The 21377-nt window shown below is 61.4% G+C and overlaps 1 protein-coding gene across 1 annotated transcript; it reads right to left on the reverse strand.

Moving 5' to 3' along the window:
* Positions 1-3903: 3903 nt before the first annotated feature.
* GRIN2C (glutamate ionotropic receptor NMDA type subunit 2C) lies at positions 3904-16682 on the reverse strand. The gene is made up of 12 exons (XM_045569863.1): positions 14868-16682; positions 12301-12899; positions 11853-11967; positions 10714-10925; positions 10353-10518; positions 9940-10093; positions 8742-8867; positions 8219-8448; positions 7673-7833; positions 7002-7189; positions 5864-6096; positions 3904-5438 (listed from the first exon to the last, which is right to left on the reverse strand). Exons 1-12 carry the CDS (start codon positions 15378-15380, stop codon positions 4290-4292), a joined length of 3846 nt encoding a protein of 1281 aa, XP_045425819.1. The 5' UTR covers positions 15381-16682; the 3' UTR covers positions 3904-4289.
* Positions 16683-21377: the final 4695 nt, after the last annotated feature.

The raw sequence follows: 21377 nt of genomic DNA on the forward strand, positions 1-21377 counted from the left end.
GTCGGATCTGTTGGGGCCCCAGGTGGTCTCAGGGTCGGGGGACCTGTGGGATTTGCAGGGAACACGGGGAGCCCGCAGGGATGCCGCCCTCCACCTCTGCCCTGGCAGCCGCAGCCTGAGAGCCCCCGAGTGGTGCAGTTGGCCCGATCACTTTCTCACTGTCGTCGTGCCTCGGGTAGTTCTCACAGCTTGTCCCCACGTATCATTATTTTCCATCACAGGAAAAGCAAATGCCACTCCCCCATCTGCCATTGTGGCTTCTTCCCAGGAAGCCCTGCAGGGTGGGCAGAGCAGGGGCACCAGTGGCAAGACCAAGAATAAGGAAGCCTGGGCCATGGCGTGGGCCGTGCCTGGAGCTGCCCGGCTGTTTGGTGAAAACTCAAAACATCTGTACTTACCCTTTGCTGATTACGCTCCCTCTTGCTTAAGGACAAAGCAAATTAAATCATCCCGCTGCCCCAGGCTCCAAACCAAATTTTGGACTCGTATTTATTAGCATCATAAAGCCCAGGTTGATTTATGTGACAATCTGGAGCCACACAGCGATGGAGTCAGTGGCTGTGTCCCCCCCTCCCAGCCAGGGCAGCCCAGTCCTGGAGGGAATTGGCCCGAGGTGACCACGCCGTAGATGCCAGGCTGGGCCTTCAGCACTGCCGCCGTCTCGCCGCTCTGCTTCTCGTTCCCCTGCTGCCCGTCCTGCCACAGGTCAGATGGGGTCACTTTGGAGTGCCACTGACAGCTGGGGGGCTTGGGGCCAGGAAGAGGGGTCCCCAACAGTGAGACATTCCCAGGTGATGCTGGCTCTGCACGGGCATTAAGCACATTTAACTGCAAATGTGTGTATGTCAACTTGGTGAGGTGGGCAAGGCAGGTTGTGGTTTCCACTTTGCAGATGGGGTCAGGGGTGGGGAGGGCAGAAGGGGTTGCCAGCCCAGCCTTGCCCGGGTACAAGTGTCGCTGTGGGGGAGATCTTCACTCACAGCTCCGCCCCACGTCATCCACCTGGGCTGCCCCACACGCCCCCAAGGGCAGGCCGGGCCAAGGTGGGAGCGCGCGCTCTGCCTCCCTCCTGTGGAAGCACCAGGCCCACCCGAGCACCAGAGCCTGGTGTTGGCAGCTCCTGGCTGGGCCTCACCTGAGGCCAGAGCAGTGGCCTCTGGCTTATAGATGGAGCAGATGGCGGGTGACAGGCTGGGAGGCACTGCTGGGGGTGGAGGGTGCACAGTGGGCACTATGCTGGGCCCCCAGCCACACAGCTGTTCCCACCACAGGGGGGCTGGGGCCAAAGCCAGAGCGGTGGGGTGCTGTGCCCCACCTCCTGGGAGACCAGCCCAGAGGGGCAGTGGCTGGCAGTGCCGGGCCCTGGGGAAGCAGAAGGCTGAGACTTCACTTGTCCAGGAGGCAGACTGTCGAGCGAGGCCGACTCATGGTAAGGGACACCGAAAAGCTGGCTCTTCAGAGACCAAGACCCAGGGCACAGCAGAGAATTTGGGGTCCCTTCCGTCCATTGCAGGGCCCCATGGCATCCATTGGCCCATGGCGTCCATTGCAGACTGGAGGAGTAGCCTCTGCTGAGGGCCATTACGTGCCGGGCACAGCACTGGGCACTTTCCAAGTGGACAAGCAGCCAGAGCTGCCACTTGCAGGCGGCGTACCTCTATGAGCTCTCCCCGCTCATTTGTAAAGTTGGTGACGTAGCTGTGTCACTGACTGATTGTGGGTATTAAAGTACTGAGCTTAGTGCCTGGCACAAAAGTGCTCAATAAAGCTATTCTTTACTGACGCCTGTCTATCTTGTCACTTGCCTGCAATGACTGCACTTGTAGCTGAGGACCCCCAACTCATCTAGGACTCCAGACACCTACTTGGTTTCACAGCCTCCTAATGAGTTGAGTGTCATCTTGTAGCCACTCCTGCTACAATTCAGACACAGGAAATTGACCTGAATTCAGGGTCTAGAGGGCTTTGGGGCTTTGTCCCCTTTCAAAGACACGACATGCCAGGCTGGAGGGTCCTGGCCAAGGATTTCGGCCCACCCTTTTGTAAGCCCTGCCCCCCTACCCACTACACCTGGCTCCCTGGGAAAAGCTGGCATGGACCGTGAGCTGCTCAGCTAGACACGAGGCAGAACAGCTAGGGCAGCGGCAGGAAGGCCCTGGTTAGACAGACCAGTGACAAGGGCCTCTCTCCCTGCATCTCACAAAAAGAAAAAAAGCAGCATCTGGGGTCAGGTGCCTCGTCAGCAGGCCCTCGCTGTGCTGAGCACACATCCAGGGCCTCGCCTCCCTCCCGCCTGCCCTGCCCAGCTTTCTGCCCTCCCCTCGGTGGTGCAGGAGGCAGGGAAGCCAGGCCAAGCTTGCTCTGAACTCACAGGAGCGTCCTTCCTGCCCCCTGTCCCCCAGGGCCCAGCCCCGCCCCCGCCGAATATATCCTAGAGAACCTCCCCCCACCCCCAGCAGCAGGCTCAGGTCCACTTTTGCCTCTTAATTATCTTCCCAGTTCTTGCTTGTTAATGATCTTGGGCAGCAAGTGGAGCAGCCTGGACCTCAAGCTCCTCACAGTGTCACCTGCTGCAGCCGTGAATCCAGAGCTGCAGGCAGAACCTGACTCAGTGAGGGGGGAGTCAGGTCCAGGGGCTGGTGGCCAGCAGTTAGCCCTCTCCCCAGCCCTGGCTGCAAACAAGGGCAAGCTCCCTGCTGGAGTGCCGGCCTCCAGCACTCACCTAGACTCTCACCGCCCACCTGTTGAACCCTCCCCTCCCCCATCCTGGACCTGGATCCAGCCCAGGACAATCCACAGGGGCATAGAATGTGAAACAACTCTCACAGACCGGGCCACCCACTCTTGGGGTGGTCACTCTCCAGCCAACAATGGAGGGGTACGCACCTTACTACTTCAGCTGCCCTCAACCCTAAAGCCAAATAAAAAACATTCAGTTCTCATGGCCCCAACCCAAGCAATGGGGTCTTCAGAGACTGAAGAGGGAAGCCGGCAAGGAGCAGTGAGGAAGGGCACAGGGCAGAGACACCTAGCACAGCCCTCCCCCTTCCTCTCCGCTGCACAGGACTAGGAGTCACCCTGCCTGCCCCCGACAGGCCTCGGACTTTACATCCTCGGCAGTTAGCAAAGATAGAAGTCTACTCTAACAGAACTGATAGAGCTCACTGTTGGCGAATGAATAGACGAATGAGTGCTTGCTTGCTTCAGAGGGTCATTGTGGGGGATAAATGTAATCAAAGATGTGAAAACATTGAAAATTGTAAGCAAAAGCCATCTTTTTAGGTGGTCCCAAGCCAGTGATGTGTGACAGAGAAAGGAGGTAGAGCTAGGAGCCCCAGAGGGAGGACGCGGGACCGAGGCAGCAGGGAGACTCTCCCACCAGAGCAGTCCTGGCACCTGCGAGGCTGAGCCGTGCCTGACCCAGCAGCCCCTGCGCAAGGCCTCCTGAGTCCCGAGAGCAGTTCTGAGCCTCGCCCTCAGTGACAGAGACAATGCAGCCAGCAGGGCACGGACGACCTGGCCAGGCTCCCACAACAGACCTTCCTCTGCCTGTTCCACCATGACACCGAGGCTCCCGGGAGTCCCTGGCAGGGCAGGACCGCCACAGCCCCTGGCCCGAGCCTCCCTTTTCAAGGAGACTGAGAGAGAAACTCCACCAACGACCAGAGCCCTTGAGCACACTTGTCACATCCAGCACCAGGAGGGGTGGGAGCTGTCACTGAACACCAAGTGGCCTCTGCCCCCTCTCAGCCTCACCTCCTCCCCACATCCCTCTTGGAGGGAGCTGTCCACCTGCTCTAGGAAGACGCCCCGCCTGGGAGCCTGGGACACTCCCAGGGTGCTCCCACTGCCTACAGGGGTGCCTACATTCTCCAGGATGCAGAATGAGACAGCCCGGAACAGTGGGTTGTAAAAGGTCGGTTTAATGCCCCAGTGCTCGGATGAGAAGAAACTCCAGCCAGGTGGAGCAAGGATCCAGCCTCCAAGGTTCCAGGCTCCATGCCCCCCCACCAAGACCACACAGCCGTGACCAGGAACTGGCAACACCAGAGCAGGGAGACCCTCACAGGCCTGACCCATGCTGTTCCCTGGGACTCCACGCTGGGTAGGTAGGACTTTGCATGGTAAGGGGTCAGCCAGAGCGCAGCCCAAACCAGGACCTGAGTCTGCTGAGGTCCCTGAACTGACCATGGAAGACGTCACTGGAGTCACGGGAGTCCCATGGGCAGGATTTCATCCTGGTAGAAGCCAGAGAACCCCTCGGACCAGGAACCAGAGTGGCTGACACTTCACACTTCTGACTCCAAGCTAGAGATCCGCCTCCAGGTGCAGGGCCCCAGGAAGCCTTGTGTCCCGCAGGCTACCCTGCTGACCTCGTCCAGTCCACCACTGTCCCTGTAGCCTGTGCTCAGCCCCAGAGTCCTGCCCCTGTGACCCGCAGGCCCCCAGCCCCCAGTGAGCCAGGGGCCATAGCTGGCACAGGGTGGGAGGTGAGGGCAGACAGCCCTCCAGCAAAACGGCAGGTGGGCATGGGCGTGCAGGCAGATGTGCCGCTGGTGCTGCCAGGCGGGGACCCCCGCCGGCACGCCCTCCAGGCAGGCCTCCTGGTAGGACGGCAGCCTCATGGACTGCGCCTGCGCGAAGCGCCCGCAGGCCTGGCGGCCGTCGGGGCGGGCGCAGGCGGGGCCCGGGCACCCGGCAGGCAGCGAGCTGGGCCGGGCGAAGGCCTCCGCCACGGAGCTGGGCAGGGAAGCGTGGCGCGGGCGCGAGCCCCGGGCCCAGGCCGCGCGCAGCAGGGCCTCCCGCCGGGCCAGCTGCTCCGGCCCGAGCAGCGGCAGGTCCTCCGGCTCCGGGGGCTCCGGGAAGAGCGGGAGGAAGGGGCGCCCTGATCGGTCGGCTCGAGGGAAGGAGCTGTAGTGACAGCACGCGGGGGACAGGGGGCGCTCTGGCAGCGCGCGCCGCTCCGAGGCCGAGAGATGCCGCCCGCAGTGCCTGGCCCGCACGGGCCACCGCGCCTCCCAAACGGGCCGGCGTGACACCCGGGAGATGTCGGGCAGGGGCGACCTGGCCGTTGGGGGTAGGCCCGGGGGCTTCGGGGCTCTGCGCACCAGCGCGGCGCGACCCCCGCCTGGCGGACCCCACCCCCTGGGACTCGGCTCAGGGGGCGGGCCGGGGGCCGGCGGGCGCGGGCCGGGGCCGGGCTGCGGAGCGGGGCAGGCAGGCGGCGGCGGGGGCGCACGGCGGCCGCCACCCCAATTCTCGATGGTGCGCGTGGCGCGGTCCAGGGAGCTGCTCACGTCCGCCGTGGTCACCATGTCGCGCGCCGCCTGCAGCATCTTGAGCACGCTAGCCTGGGCCGAGCTGGCCGTGAGGTCCGGGCTGGGCGGCTGCGGGGGACTGGCCAGGCTCTGCACCCCGTTGAAGCAGCTGTAGATGCCCTGGACGGTAGGGAAGAGACAGTCCGTAAGAGGGGCCCTCCTCATAGGGACCGCAGCGACTGTCCCCGCCCTTCCCGAAGCATCAGCCTTTTCTAAGTCCCAGGAAGCAACTCTGTGTGAAGGGTCTCCCCTGTGCCAGGCGCTGTGCTGCTTTACCCAAGAATGTGTTGTCTGAGCTCCCCAGGGCAGCGGGTCTCCAGACCACTCCAGCTAGTGCCTGGCACAGTGGGGGTTCAACACCGGCTCCTCTGTAGAAGGAGGGCTCTGCTCCTCATGTGCTCTGCCACGCTGGCAAGCCACGCTGGCCAGCCACAGCCCCTCTTGGGACCGGGCTTTACCTCTGCAAATGGGCCATGGCCAGCTCTGACTTATCCAGGTTGGTGGCCCTAAAGCTATGGCCCGTGCGGGGACAGGCAGGCACCCACCCTGCTGAAAGCCAGTAGGAAGTCCAGCTGGGACGTGCTGGGCACCGAGTGCCGCAGCTTCCAGTAGACCAGGTGCTCCCAGGCGAAGACCAGCAGCGCCAGCCCCATGGCCACCAGCAGCATGTAGAAGACACCGGCCATGTTGTCGATGTCCAGCTTGCTGCTCATGACCTCGTTCTTCTCGGTCTGGCAGATCCCCGAAAGCCACACCGTCTCCAGTTTCTGTGTCTCTCCTGGGGGGCATTTCTGGCTCAGGAAATCTCCCTCTAAATGGACCCCCCAAAGCTCACCACAAGCCTGCAGCAAAGAGGGATCTGGGGCCAGGGTGCCACCCCTTCTTCCCCAGGTGGACAGCACAGGGACCAAGCCCAGCTGGGGCAGGATGGTGGGGTGGGGGTCAGTGAGCAGAAGAAGGAAAGCAGAGTGGGGGTCCTTGAGTCCTCCACCCGCCCACCTCCAGTGAAGGGCACCCACGTGCCCAGTAAAGGCTTGTTGACTGGGTAAATTTTAACGTTCATTCATTCATTTACTCGTTCACTTGTCACCATGCACTTATTAACCGTCTACACGCCAAGCATGGAGCTGGGCACACACAGACGAAAGGCCGAGGGGACCGCAGCACCCTCACAGTGATCGCTCTCGTCATTATACGGTATTGAGAAGTCAGACCATTTTTTATCTAATAAGGATGGAGCTCCTCTAAACTCAAAGCTCTCTGGGCTTGGGGGTGGGCTGGGCAGGACCACTCACACGTGTGGGACTAAGCAGGGCCTTGGCACTACCCCACGTAATCTCAGGATGGAAATGGGGGGACCACCCCAGGCAAAGGAGGGGCTCATCAAGGAGAGACCATGGGGGACCTTGGGGAAAAGAAAGGGGTTCAGCCACTGCCAGCCCCAACTGTGGCTGAGGGACTGCCCAGCTCTAGCTCCTGCTCCCTCCCTGCAAACCCATCTCTTCCCCAGGTCTCTGTCCAGTTGCTCCTAGTACCCACCCCCACCAGCTGCCCCTCTCGCCCCCCAGAGACCTCTCCCTGCCCACATGCCTGGGGACTCAGAACGGTGGAGGACATGCTGAGCACCGTGGCTCCGTGGCCCACCCTGGACTCACACCAGCCCCCGCTAGTGGCAGTACCCACCGTCCCCCAGGAACTGCAGGAGTGCCAGGTCTATGGCCCGCTTCCAGTGGGAGTCCTTCTGCATGGCAATGCCATAGCCAGTGGTGGCAAAGACCTTGCCAGACCCAATGGTGACCAGCTTGCAGCCCTCGTCCTTGCCCGCCATGTAGTTGAGGACAGCAGCATCGTAGATGAAGGCGTCCAGCTTCCTGGGGACAGACTGAGCCCTCAGGGCCAGGGACCATGTGGGGAGGGAGGGGGCACCGAACCTGGGGCCTGAGAGGGGTCTCAGCCACATGAGCCTAGTGGGCACCAACTGGGAGGGTGGGGGAGGAGCCCGCTCTAGTACTCCTGGGTCCTGGATGCAGCAAGGACCTGCCCCCAGAGGACACACGCCCTCTCTGCCCAGCCCTCCACACCCCTAGGATCCAGAGAAGGTCACAATGACTGCCTCAGGCCAAGGTTGAACTTTGCTCAACGCCACAGCTGGGTCTGGGTCACACGGTGGACTTCCATCTTTGCTTCAAGCTCCATCTGCCCCAAGACCTCCACACCCCATTCCCAGGAGTCCTGTGGGACGGCCCATTCCCACTGTCCCCACGTGGTGTCTCTCAGGAAGGGAGAGAGCTAAGGCTGGTCACTGGGGAGACACATGGATAGAGACAGTCAGGGGTGGGTGCAGGGGGACCCACCCCATCTTGAGGCTGGTGAGCGCGTCCTCCACCGAGCGCTGGTTGAACTTGACCATGTGGGTGTGCATGTCTCGGTAATTACTGCGGATGTTCCGCTCCGTGCTGCCGTTGGGCACCGTGCCGAAGCGGAAGGGTGGGTACTGGTCCTGAGGCCGCTGAAACTGCAGGCAAAGTGCAGCAGCCAGTCGTAAGCCTCCCCCCAGCCCTCCAGGCCCAAAGCCCCGAACCCACCCCAGAGCCCAGCCCCACAGTGTGGACTTGCACGGTCACCATGGCTGAAGGGTCGTAAGACTGGCCAGGCCACTCCTGTGTTTTCCAAATGGAAACTCTGAGGCCAGGACAGGGAGAGACTTACCCAAGGCCACTCAGTCGGGGGACCTGAGCCATCTCTTGCCCTGGCCCCTACCCTCCCCCCATCCCACAGCTTCTTCCTGCTCCAGGCTCCAGCTCCAATCCCCCAGACTCTGGCTACCCTGTGTCTGTCCCCCGCCAAGGTCTGTCCCCACCCTCAGTGCCCCCACCCTCCACCAGCCGTGGCCCCAGAACCTTCTTGTCACTGAGGCCCGACACGGTGTCGATGTACTGCTCCTGGATCATGAAGGCGGCCAGGTTCGCCGTGTAGCTGGCGAGGAAGATGACAGCGAAGAAGGCCCAGACCAGGACCATGATCTTGCTGGTGGTGCCCCGGGGGTTCTCAATGGGCACCGAGTTGTTGAAGACCAGCGCCCACAGCAGCCACACGGACTTGCCGATGGTGAAGGACGGGCCCCCGCACTCTGGGGGAAGAGGGTGGATGCTGGGGCCCCTCTTGCCCACCACGAAAGGGCTCAGGTCTCAGCCTGCCCAACTCCACGGCTCCTGCCTGCCTGGGTGGGGACCCCCTCCTGGGCCATCCCCACCTCAGGCCAACTCAGCTTCCCCGTGTGCCTCTCATCCGATCGGCCCCAGCACATTCTGTCCGAAGGCCGGGGACCTCCCACAGGCATTCTCTGAAGGAGCTTTTGGCCCTGAGCCCAGTCCTCGGGGATGCCCAGAACTGCCGCTCCTCCCAGGCCCGGTGACAGCTTACTCTTGCCTCTGGTGAGGTTCTGGTTGTAGCTGACGGGGCTGAAGTACTCGAACATGAAAACGGTGATGGCCACCACGGTGAGGCACATGACGAACATCATCACCCACACGGCGGGGCTGTAGGGCTCTGGGGGCAGAGGGAGGTGCTCAGAGACCTCAGCTTGCGACCCCATCACCACCACCTGCACAGAAGCGCTGGGTGGGGACAGGCAGGTGCACGTGGTCAGAGCACTCCACCAGCTAGTGGGCTCTGCGGACCGAGCTGAGGGCACCTCTGCCTCTCAGGACAGCAGATCCCCAGGAGACACCCCAGTGTCAGGGTCCCCAGCATTCCTGGTCTCCTCCCTGGCCTCACCCTGGGACAGATACACATCACCCCACCTTAAGACACTTCCCTTTGACTTCACGTCCCCTGCGTGGCCCAGCAGTGATGATCTGGTCATTCTGTCTAGAATGAGAGCCTCGCTCCTCATCTGACCCAGGGAACTGGAAACCACCCCAAGGTCTCGGACAAAATCCTTTTGGTCTCCTTGCATAAGAAGTCATTACTGCCATGAGCACTTGCCCTTAGCTTTGAGGCCACCCTGTGAAGTGGGGGTTACTTTCTTCCCCATGGCTGAGGAGCCCGCTCAGAGAGGTTCAGTGACTTGCCCAAGGCCACACAGCAGGAAGGGGCAGAGCGGGGATTCTCACTGTGTCTAGCCTGCCTCGCCTGTCCTCCTAGCTCTCTCGACCTTCTCACACTGCAAGTCCCGCTTGACCCCCAATTGGGCGCTCTGAGGAGGTGAGGACTATTGCTGTGTCCCCAGCACCTGGCACAGGGCCTGACACAACAGGGCTGCGCAGTAAGAAACCAGCGCCTCGTCTATGCTCTGTCAGTTCCTTGACTCCCCCCGAAGCTTCTCCCCTTGTCCACAGTCCTGGCCCGTGGCACGTCCGGAGGCCAGCCTGCCCTCCTGGTTTCCCTGGCCCTCACAATGGCACCCCGATTTGCCCTGCCTCCCCCAACCACCCTCGCCCATGCCAGCCTCAGAACCGAACCCCAACATCACTTCTTCCTTCTCCATTCAACTCTCGCAGGACACCAAGGCTGCTGTGCTTGGCCGCTGAGGGCCCCCAGCTCCCCTTCTCCACCAGGCTCCACACCCACTCCGGAGCCCCTCAGCCCCGGAGCCATCCCTGCCCTCCCCGAGCCTCACCCAGGAAGGCCGAGGGGGAGACGGTGCCGTTGCTGCGAGCCACCATCACGCTGATGCCCGTCTCCACAAAGGGCACGGAGAAGTCCACGATCTCGGAGCGCTCCTCGTTTATGGTGAGGGAGCCGATGGCCATGTCTGCCCGCTTGTAGTACACCTGGGGGCCACGGGGCCACGTGGCGGGTGAAGAAGGGGCTCCCGAGGGCTGAAACACTCTCCCCAGGCACCCCTCCAGCACCCACTGGCTGGGTCAGTTGCTCCCACCTGGGGTCCTCAGAGCTCGGCTGTCGGTACTGATCACGCTGGGGTCATCACTGGTGACAGCCCTGTCTCCCCCTCTAAAGGGCATCTGAGCGGTTCGTGGGGCGTGGGCAACAGGCTCGGTGGCCAGGGAGGGACCTCAGGGGTGGGCCTACCTCCCCGATCATGCCGTTCCACACGCCGCGCACCCTCTTGCCATGCTTGCCGTTGGTCACCAGGTACAGGTCGTAGGAGAACTTGACCACCTTGGCCAGCTTCTTGAGGATGTCGATGCAGAAGCCCTTACAGCAAAGCTTGGTGTAGGGGGCCACGTCACTGCTGCTGCAGCCGCCACCACCACAGACCCCCAGGAGTCAGAGCATGTCGCAGCACAGCCCAGAGAAGCCCCGCCCCAGCAGCTCCTCCCAGCCTGGCACGCGGACCCCACACACCCAAGCATAAGACACACAACACCTGCCCACACAACACACGGCAGCACACAGCTCACACCGGGCCTCCCTGGGTGTCCCCTCGGACCTGAAGGTGTGGTTGCTCTGCCTGCGACAGGGCACAGTGTTGGGTACGCAGCCGCCGGTGCCAGGGTCGGGGCTCTCCACGATGACAAAGGGCCGCTCTTCCAGCGTGGCCACCGTCAGGTGCCGGCTGTCTACCACAGGCTGCAGGGAGGCACTGTAGCGAGGCCACACTGGGTACTTCATGTGCAGGACGCCGTGCTGCCAGCGCCCCACCTGCGGACAGTGACCAGCCTCAGCCCGGGACCTCCAGCCCTGCTACCCCCACCCTCTAGGAGGGGCCTGCCGGGGCCAGGAATCCACCTGTCTCACCTAGGGGCGCTGGGGGCAGGACAGAGTAGGGTCCTGAGAAGGAGCATTTGGAGGAGAGCCAGAGCAGGGACTGAGCACGGGCCAGAGGGGCAGGCTCCCTGGGGCCCTCTCCGGCCTCCGCCCTGCTGCTGACTCACAGCATCTTCCTAAAGCCCAGACCTAACTGTATCTCCCCATGCTGGTTCCCCCAGCCTTGACGGAAAGTCCTTAGCTGAGCCCTTCACACTCAGGTCCAACGTCCCCCATCACCCCACCCTACTTCCTCAGCCTCCATGCCCACCAAATACACCCCCCACACACTTAAAAATGCCCCAGACCCTCCTGTCCTTCTGTCTATACCAGGCGGCATCCCTTCTGGTGGGCTCCTACTCAGCCCTCCACAGCCCAGCTCAAATGTCCCAACTCCCATGACACATTACCCAGTTTCTTCCTTTGAAGACAGAACTAAGTCCTGTCCTCATCTCTAATCCCATAATGTTTTGCACACCTCTCTACTCAAGCACTGATCTCTCCGTATCTATCAGTTTATATGTCTGTCTGGCCAGCACAGACGTGGGGTCCTCCTCCAGGGGCAGGGCCATGTGATAAGAGTGCTTGGTGAGTTCTGCAGTGGCAGGAAGCTGGGGTCTTATGGGGGCCCAGAGCAAGGCCACCTCACCCACCCTAGGGCACCTGGAAGGCTTCCCAGTGGAGGAGATGTTTCAGCTGAGACCTGGAAGATGAGGGCTTGGATAACGGACAGAAGGGACACTCTGCTCAGCTGTGGGCACAAGAGGGGCTGGGGACAAAATGGGGGGAAACTGAGGGACCCTGGGCTCACCCCCTTCTCACCATCTCCCAGAGGCGGTGCCGGTTGAGGGCGATCACAACCATGGTGGGCTGGACCAGGTACCCACCAGGGCTGAAGGAGAAGTCTCGGCCCTCCCAGGAGACATTCAGTAGGTGCCTGCCAAGGGAGAGAGAAGCCAGGGTGTCCCCATAACCCTGCCTGTGGCCCAGCCCAGGACCAGACACCCCGGCCTCTGCCTCACCGCCACCACCACCAGGCAGCATTGCACACTTTTTGTTCAGAGTGCTTCCCTGTGCTGGCCACAGATCCCTGCCACACCCTGACACCCGCTGATTTTTCAGACAAGGACACTAAGGCCCCGAGAGGTGAGGTAACTGGGCCCCAGGCACACAGCTAGTGGGACGTGCGGCGGGCGAGTCCAGCTCACTGCCACCAGGTGCCTCGAAGCGCCCCCCGCCTCTCGCCCCCACGCTCTGGGCAGGTGCCCACCTGTAGAAGGCCTCCCGGGCAGGGCTGACGGGCCCGGGATGGCCGCGGCAGTCCCCAGCCGCGGCGGGCAGGGCGCCGTGCTGTCGCCGGTAGCCGTGCGCGCCCAGGGCCAGGATGGCCACGCCGTCGCGGACCTTCTGGCGCAGGCTGAGGCGCCAGCTCTCGGTGACGACGCTGATGAGGCCCACGGGAAAGGCGGCGGGGGGCGCGTCGGTGCTGCCCAGCGCCAGGTTGGGCACCAGCCACACGTGGCCGGGCCCCACCAAGCCGGCCTGCGCCGCCTCGGCGAAGAGCACCTCGGCCTCCTCGCGCGAGCAGTAGGCCAGGAACACGGGCGCGTCGAGCTGGCGCAGCAGGCGCTGGGTGCGCGCGCGCGGCCCGCCGGGGCCCAGCTCCAGGGTGAGCACGTCCAGCAGCCGCCAGCTCAGGTGGCTGGCGTCGGCCGCGGCGCGCACGCCGTCCAGGAAGAGCGCGTGGCCGGGGTGCAGGCTGGTGATGACGGCGAACGCGCTCCAGTCGTACTCCTCCAGCACCTTGAACAGCACCTGCAGCTGCTGCTCCAGGGACACGCCCAGCTGCAGGAAGGCGGAGCCCGGCTCCTGGGGGCGGGACGGGGCCTGAGCCGGGGCGGGGCGTCCCGAAGCCCCGCCTCGCGCCCCTCCCCGAACGCGGCCCGCCGTCGGCCCCTTGGGAGCCCCCGCCCGGGACGAGGTCCTGGGCCCCGCTGCCCAGCGATGCCCAGCAGCATCCCCTGGGGACCGTCAAAAACACTCGAGCCCGGCCCGGTCCCGACCACGCGGGCCCGCAGACCCGCAGCATCCGCACCCCCGGGCGCTGGCTGGAAATGCAAGTTCTCGGGCCGCGCCCTCGCCTCTGGGTCGGACTCTGGGCACAGCGCCTGGAAACTGTATTATTCTAGCAAGCTCGTCAGGCGACTCTCGCTTGAGCCCGCTGGCTGGAGAAGCGTTGCTCCAGACCCCCTGAATCTGAATCTCGCAGGTGCGATGCCGGCGTCTGTATTTTTTGAAAGCACCGCGAGGGCTGAGAACCACTGGCCGGAGAGCTAATGCCGCCCCGGGATCAATGGAAAACGCCTTCCTCCCCGCAGCCCCGAGGGCGGGAAAGCTGCTCCTCTCCACCCTCTGCCACCACAAAGCCCACGGCTCTGCCAGCTGGCACCGGGGCTGGCGCAGGGCCCTCCTAACTGGTGGTCTCCGTGCTGCCACTGTCCCAGTCTGTTAACAAAGCGAATCAGGGAAAACTAGAGGCCAAGCAACCAGGTTTCCTCAACCAAAAAAAAAAAAAAAAACTGCAAGGAAAAGAGAGAGCGAGAATGAGGAGCCAGAGGTGGAGAGGGACTTAGAAGCCACACCAAGCAATCCCAATGTGGACCTACTTTGGCTCCAGATCCAAGCAAACAGACTGAAAAATAAACAGGACAGTTCCGAGACAATGGGGAAATGTGAACACTGGCTGGATATTTGATGATGTTAAGGAATTTTTATTATTTTTGAGACGTGATCATGTATGGTGGTTTTACTTTTTTAAGCCCTTACCTGCCAGAGATACAAACTGAAATATTTGTGACCAGAATAACAGGACATCTGGGCTTTGCTTCAAATTAACACAGAAGAGGGGGAGTGGATGGGGTGAGGATGGGGGGGTAGGCCAGGGCAGGTAGGGGTGATGGGGGGTTCATTATACTCTTATGTGTGCTCGAAATTCTCCTAACAAAAATTGATAAAACAAGGTCAAATCAGATCAGTCTCAACACCTGCCTTGGGGGCCCACATACTCAGGGTAAGTAAAGTCCAAATGTCTCCCCAGGTGGTGGGGACCCCACCTCCTCCTCTCTGTTCCTCATAAGCTCTGGGCTGGCTCCTTCCCACCTGGGGGCTTCACGCCACCTACTCCTCTGCCTGGAACCACCCCCGCTCCCCCCCTTAGCCTCCAGGTCTCTGTGCAGACAGCAGTTCTTGAGAGACCTTCTCCCTAGTGCCCTATCCAAACGGGGACCCGTGAGACTCCCTCGTGGCATGCTGCATTTTTTCCTTCAGAACGCTTGTCCCAGTTTGTAACCACAGATGAATGCATGTTTAGGCTGTCCTCCCCCAGGGACTGCAAGCTCTGTGAGGGCAGGGCCGCCTCTGCCTCCCTCGTGCCCTGGACAGTGAGCTGCCCTGGCGTGCCCGCCCTACAGATGAACTGCCATTGCCCAGATGGCATGGCACTGGCTCCCATGTCCAGCCGGCCCTCTGGGTCTGGAGCCCGACTCAGGAGGGAAGCAGAGAGGAGGCAGGGCTGGGGCTGGACCCTCGCAGCCAGAGGGGGCTTGCCATCTGCCCACCCCTCATCCCAACACAAATTCAAAAGCGGCCCAGAAAGTTTCTCTTCTAGAACATAGGAACTTCAGTCCCACAGCCTTCTCCCCCTCACCCATGTCACGCCCTCTGCCCCCACCAGCAGTCCTGCCCAATCCCAGCTCCCCAGGACCTAAGCCCTCCTTCCCTCAGCCCCAGCCTCGCTCCAGGCCCAAGGGACAAGGGGACATGAGCTCGGACAGGCACCTTGGGGGTGAGGACCAGAGCGGAGCCCCCGCTGATGCTGAGGATGGGCACATGGGTCTGGGAGGAGATGAAGTCCAGGATCTGAGCCACTGCTTCGGTGTCCACGTTGTCCTCAAAGACGATGCCATGGACGCGGACAGCACCCAGGAGGCTGCAGATCTGGGTGAGGAGGCTGCTGGGGTTGGTGTTGTTGACCCCCACGGTGAGCGGCTGGATCTCCAGAGGCAGGTCCAGGAAGCTCTGGGGGGTGAGGCGGGCACGGGCCTGGGCCTGTGGCAGCCCCGAGCTGCCAAACACCACGGCCACCGTCACTGCCTGCGTGCCCTGCCCAGGGCCTGGCCCTGCCCAGGCACCGAGCAGCGAGGTGAGCAGGAGGGCCGGCCCCAGGGCCCCACCCATGTCCACGGGAGGGTCCTGCAGAGAGACCAGGACAGGCACAGGGAGGGAGACAGGGGCTTGGAGAGAGGCAGACAGACAGACAGGAAGTGAAGGCAGAGTCAGAGGGACACACATCCAGAGATGAAAGGGAGAAGGAGAAAACCTCCCTCCCCGAAGACAGGCAGAGAGAGGGAGACAGACAGACACAGACAGACAAAGAGAAAGAGACAGAGGTTAGCTGAGCCTCCCAAGTGCATCCCAGAGGGGCATGACAGGGGCTCATTACCGTCCACACCACTGCTAAGCAGCACGCATGGCTGGCAATGCCTGGCCCTCCAGGACCCAGCCGCCTGGGTTCTGCCCTAGGAAGGAACACTGGAAATGCTAGTCTGGGGTTCAAGTGCATGGACTTGAGTCAGACAGACCTGAGTGCAAGTCCCAGTTCTGCCACTTACTAGCTGTGTGGTCTTAAGGAAGTCACTTAGCCTCTCTGAGCCACATTTTCTTGCCTGGCCTACTCATGGGACCTGTCTCACAGCAGTGTGAGGGCTCTGATGAGGTAACAGGCTATCAGCTGTTATTAGTAACTGTATCCTACAGGTGACAGCCCCTCAGCCAGGTGCAGGAAGGTAGCTCTGTGTTACTTCCGTGCCCCACCCCAGTCCTCTCTGCAGCCTAAACTGGACCTTCCATCTGTCTTTCACCAGGGCCCACGCTACTAGTCAGTGTGTCCTACTTGCCATAGAGCCAGCCCTGAGGGCTCTCCTCTGTGTGGCCCTGCATGGCACAGAGCCCCCTCCTCTTAGGCACTGGATGTCACTACAGCCCCACCTTCCGTGGCATTAGCTTGGAGCTGGTCTTCCACAGCAGGGGTGTGACAGCGCTGACTTGTTCAGGGCTTGGGGGCACCTGAAACCCAGAGGTATCTTACACACAAGCAGCTTCTCCAGGCCCTCACGGGTGTGCAGAATCTTCTTAATCCAACCCCAGGGCCTGACGTGTATCCTTGCTAAACGTCATCGTTTTGGATCAAGGCCAAGAGTCAAGGCAGTGAGGGGAACGTGAGTCCTGAGCAGTGCCCACTGGAGGGAGGTAGCTCTCCCTCCCAGCCGGCCACCGCATTGCCACCTCCTCCATCCTCATCACATCCCTAATAAGACTTCTGAGCAGGGGAGAACCAAAGGGTGAACAGGGTGGGCCAGCCGCTCCAGCTCCCCACCCAACAGGATCTGCACATCTTTGCTAGAGAAATGCAGGCAAAAACCAAGCAGTTGCCAATGCTCAGCAACCTGAAAGGCAGATGCCCTTCAAGGCTGGGGCCCAAAACAATGGTTGGGCAGGCTCGAGCTTTCTTACAGGGCCTTTCTTTTGCCTGCCACCAAATTTCTCTCTTCTTTTCATCCAAAGTCTAATTTCTTTCTTCTTTTTTTTTTTTTTTTTTTTTTTTGAGACAGGGTCTCACTCTATGACCCAGGCTGAAGTGCAAAGACACCACCATAGCTCACCGCAACCTCTAATGCCTGGGCTCAAGTAATCCTCCTGCCTTAGCCTCCCAAAGTGCTGAGATTATAGGCACGAGCCACCACACCTGGCCCCAAAGTCTTTTTTACGACGCATATGCATATGGGCTTTCCTGGGTCTCTAGTTCTCTCTAAGGAAGCCAGAGAACAAGGAAGTGCAGGAGGCCACCAGGGAGCGTTCAGGAAATCTCTTCCTCTTCTTCCAGGGTTGCACTAAAATGATCCCTCCAAGGGAGACCACCAGACAGACTTTAGTTCAGAAATGTAGCTTGGCACGAGTGTACTGAACACCTTCTCTGTACTAGGCACTGCATGGTAGAATGTCCTTCTGGGCAAGACATGGTCCCTGCCCTCCAGGTACGAGTCAAATCTGCAGGATAAGCACCGCTATAATCACCTCTGACCGCTTTTCTCTACACTCATTTCTCTTCCCACCAACGTCCGACCCTCCCTACTCCCCGTGAGCTCCCAGCCTCCCCCAGCAAGATCTTTTCTTAGCCAAGGATCTAGAGCTCATTCACAGGAAGATATAAGGGACTGATAATAGCTTAAAGTGTTATAATTCCCAAGAGACATAGTTTAGCAATAGTCAGAGCCTTAAGCTAAAGTGCCAGGTGGTACAGTTTCAGGCTGAGCACGCAGGAGCTTCGGCAGGGGAGAGAACACTGTATTCATGTTGGTGCGCTAGCATGGGCCCCAGTACGCTGACACAGAACTGACAGTTCAGACATGTGTTTGGGTCTGGAATGAGGTCTTAAGCAATGCCATGCCATACTGTGCCCCAGCTACCACCGATCAGGAATGTCAAGTCTCGACCGAAAAGGGCACTGCTGCTACCTTTGCAAGGCCTCTGTGTGCTCCTCTCTGACCACACCTCCAGGCCCCAGAGGTCCCCCGCCCTTTGGGAAGCCCCAAGCCTCGTGGCCCCTCTGCCTCCCAGCAACCAGCTGTCCAATATAGAAGCCACCAGTCACGCTGAACTATGGAGTACTGGAAACATCTCTCACCCAAACTGAGGTCTGCTGTCTGTGTAAAATACACGCTGGATATTGAAGACAGTATGAAAAAAAGAATGTAAAAGATCTCATTAATATTACATGTTGAAATAACATTTTAGATATATCAAGTTAAACAAAATATGCTGTTAAAATTAATTTCACTCACCATCAAATTGGCACTGACTGATCAACACTATGGCGCTCACACGGTAGTAATATTCTCCAGGGATTAGGGGGTTGAGGGGGTAAACGCACAACTAATGGAGGCGGTGAGCGTTGTAGAGGGGAAGGGCGTGCCTCCAATCCTCCAGTGGGTGAGGCAATGACATAAAATGTAACCAAAATGTTTGTACCCTCATAATATCCTGAAATTTAAAAAAATTAATTTCACTTGTTTTATTTTTTTTAATGTGGCTACTAGAAAATTTGAAATTACACTTGTGCCTCCCATGTTTTTTCTTTGGGACAGCGTGACTCTGGATAAAGTACCCAGGTCCTCCCCCAACGCCAAAGGGGCACTGCCCCCACAGACTCTCCCCAGTGAGGAGGTGTCCTGCTGGGTTGGGGGGAGGCGGAAAAGTTGAAGCAGGTTATGCCTTCAGCTAAGGGGCCTGAAGTGGGGGAGGGTTCACAGAATGCCTCCAGAGGGAGGGGTGGCATCAGGCATGTCTCTGAGCTCCAGATAGCAATGGCGGGACCCAAGGAGCCTCATCGTCGTGTCACATCCAGCCACCCCACAAAGGCTGGAGAGACAGACTCCACCCTCCCCTGATCCCATCTCCCTTCTCGCCTCCCCCTGGCCTCCCACCTCCCCACCTCCCATCCTCCCATCCCTGCCTCCCCCCTTTCCTCTGGCCACTGCACCACTCCTCAAACAGGACAGCTGCTCCCTGGTGCCCACAAATGAAGTCCAGACACCTTAGTCCCACGGACAGGGGCCCATACACCCTTCCCTCTGTGGACCCCACAGCCTTGCCAGTCTGATGGCCAAACAGCCCCACTCTGTCCTATCCTCCAGTCCTTATTCCTGCTGTACGCCAGGCTGGAATGTCCTCTTTGAGACAACAGTCTACTGTTCTTCAGGGACCAACCTAAATACCTCTCCCAGAGGGCACCTACCTTGAGCCATCAGGCTCTGGACATAGTGTCCGTGTCCCAGCTGGGCCAGCTGCCCCCCTTCCCACTCCCCTCACTTCCTCTTCTGGGCTGGGAGCTCTGTGCTGGGCCTCTGCAGCGGCCACCTCCATTCTGCCCTGTGGCAGGTATCTGCCCACTAGAGGATGTCCCCTCCTCACACTGCACTGTGGGCTAACTGGGCGCACAGGAGTCTTAGAGACCTCTGCCCACCCACTCAGGGTCTCAATCCTTCTACAAACAGCTGTTAAATTAATATTTCACAAACACTGGGATCCCAAAAAGGCCCGGACAGGATGGTCATGGTCAGTCCTCCAGGGCACTCAGCATCACCTTGAGGGCCTGGGACACCCACATGCCTAGGGCCTTTCTCTTCCCCTGCTCCCCACATCTCAGGCAGGCTCCCTGACACAGACGTGCGATCACACACGCACACTCACACACTCACATCCGAGATGCTGACGGCTGCCCCTCTCCCAGACTAGGAGACTCGGTCCCAAGAGTCGGCCGCAGCCACCAGCGGCCCCTCAGGACCCACTGCCCTTTGGGTGAGCAGCCTGCCTTTGCCGCCGTCGGGTTTCCCTCCCTCCCTTCTGCCCAGCCGAAACCCGAACCCCAGGCGTCAGAGGAAGACTGCCCTTCTGTCTTGCTCCCACTGGTGGGGGCACCGAGTCCTCGCTCCTCCGATCCTAACTGCCCCGGCTCCCCGCTGATCCCGCCCGGGCCCCCCGGGGGCGCCCCGCCCCCTCCCCTCGGCAGGAATCTCTTACACTTGGGCTGTGAACTTCGGGGTATTTTTAGGCCGGCGATAAATAATTCAAAGGGAACGTGGCATCAGGCTCCCCCCGCGGGAGGAGGGGGCGCGAGCAGCGAGAGCCACCGTCACCCGCGGCTCAAGGACACTCGCGATGCGGCGGCGGCGGCGGCGACTCCGGGCGCGGAGACCCGAGCCACGCCTCCTGGCGGCCAGAGTGGGGACCACGCACTCGGCGCCCCCCGCCTAGCCGCTGCCCCCTGCGGGTGTCCCCGGCTCCTGCGCCCCCCCCCCCCCAAAGCTGGGTCGCGACCTCAAGCCCCGCGGTGCGGGATAGCACAGCTCGCCTGGCAGGCGGGCTCTGGGCCGGGAAACGGTCCAGGCCTGCCCCAGGGCCTGGAGCGAACCCAGGAGTCCCGTTTCCTGCCTACCTGCCCCTTTCACGTTCTTATTCTTCCGAGTTTGGGAACAGGCTCAAAGCCACTGGCACGACCAAGAACTGGACAGGCTTCGACATAGAGCCAGAGGGATGGCGCCCTCCCCAAATAAGTTTCTTTCCTCGATTTTCCCGTGGCCCGGGCTGGGGGACTGAGCCAGAACTGCGCCACCATCCGAGGGCTGGGGGACCGAGCAAGAAGTCTCGTTGGGCGACCAGGGCTGGGAAACAGGGTGGGCAAATGGGGTGAGCATCAGGGCCTGGCGGGAACTTCCGCCTCGATCCCGGACCTCGGAAGGGTGGCGGAATGCACCCTGGGGGGGTTTCAGGCTGCGGGGGGTGCTGCCTTTTCCTCCGCATGTCCCCGCCCTGCCCGCCTAGGCCTAGGCACGAAACAGGAGAGTCGGGGCTTCCCCTCCCTGCCGTCGGGGATCCTAGTTGAAGCCCCCCAGAGGCTCCAATAGCTGGCTGGAGCGGCGGCCAGGGCCCCGCGCGCCGGTCCTGCTCTCCCAGCGCCCTCCTGGCCCATCCTTCCCTTCCGCCCTCGGAGCCTGGGAGCCGGCGCGGGTCGGCATTTGGAAGATCCCACCATCCCAGGAGCCAGCTCTGATTCCCTGGGGCCACAGAAGAGAGTTACGCTGGGTCAGAGAAAAGGAAGGAGAGCTGGAGGCGAAGAACCGGGGACTCACGGCGGGTGAAGGAGTCGGGGGCGAAAGCAGATGCGCAGCAGGTGCTCAGTAGCCCTGGAGGAACCAGAGGACCGGGCTCCGGGAGCCGCGACAGCCCCCTTTCGTCCTCTGGCTCGGTGCCCTCTCCAGCACCCCTCGCTCTGGTCGAACCCAGCCGCGGCCCCGGCTCCCGGCCCCGCTCCCCGCCCCAGAGGCTTCCAGCAGCAACAGTTGGGGGGCCCGGCACCCAGACTCCGCGTCCCCGCACCGTCCCCTGCCCAGCGGTGCCGCGGCGCCACGGAAGGAGGAGGAGGGCTCAGCGACCCTGGGGACGAATGTCTTGGGCGCTTCGCCCGCGTCCTTCCCTCGCGTCCGCGGCGCGCCTGTCTCCTCGGCCTCTCTTCCTCGCCCTCTCCCGCCGCCCGGGTCCAAACCCCAGGCCTGGTTCCCGAGGGTCCTGGTCCCCGGCCGCCCCCTCCCTGCGCTCGAGAGTCCGGCGCGGGCCCGACTCCCCCCGGTGTCCCGCGTCTGTCTCCGCCGTCCTTGCCCGCGCGGCGCCTGAGCCCAGACTCAAGTTGGCGACGAAGTTGGCGCCCCCCGCCCGCCGCCCGCCACTCACCGG

Source organism: Lemur catta, chromosome 15 (assembly GCF_020740605.2).
Source record: "Lemur catta isolate mLemCat1 chromosome 15, mLemCat1.pri, whole genome shotgun sequence".
Lineage (NCBI taxonomy): Eukaryota > Metazoa > Chordata > Mammalia > Primates > Lemuridae > Lemur > Lemur catta.

Excerpts from the sequence above, each read along its gene's own strand:
- GRIN2C (XM_045569863.1), bottom strand. The coding sequence starts at position 15,380 with ATGTGTGTCCCTCTGACTCTGCCTTCACTTCCTGTCTGTCTGTCTGCC. Across the intron at positions 12,900-14,867 it reads CTCTGGTCCTCACCCCCAAG|GAGCCGGGCTCCGCCTTCCT; the intron begins GTGCCTGTCCGA and ends TCCCGCCCCCAG. Across the intron at positions 7,834-8,218 it reads CGGGCCTCAGTGACAAGAAG|TTTCAGCGGCCTCAGGACCA; the intron begins GTTCTGGGGCCA and ends CTTTGCCTGCAG.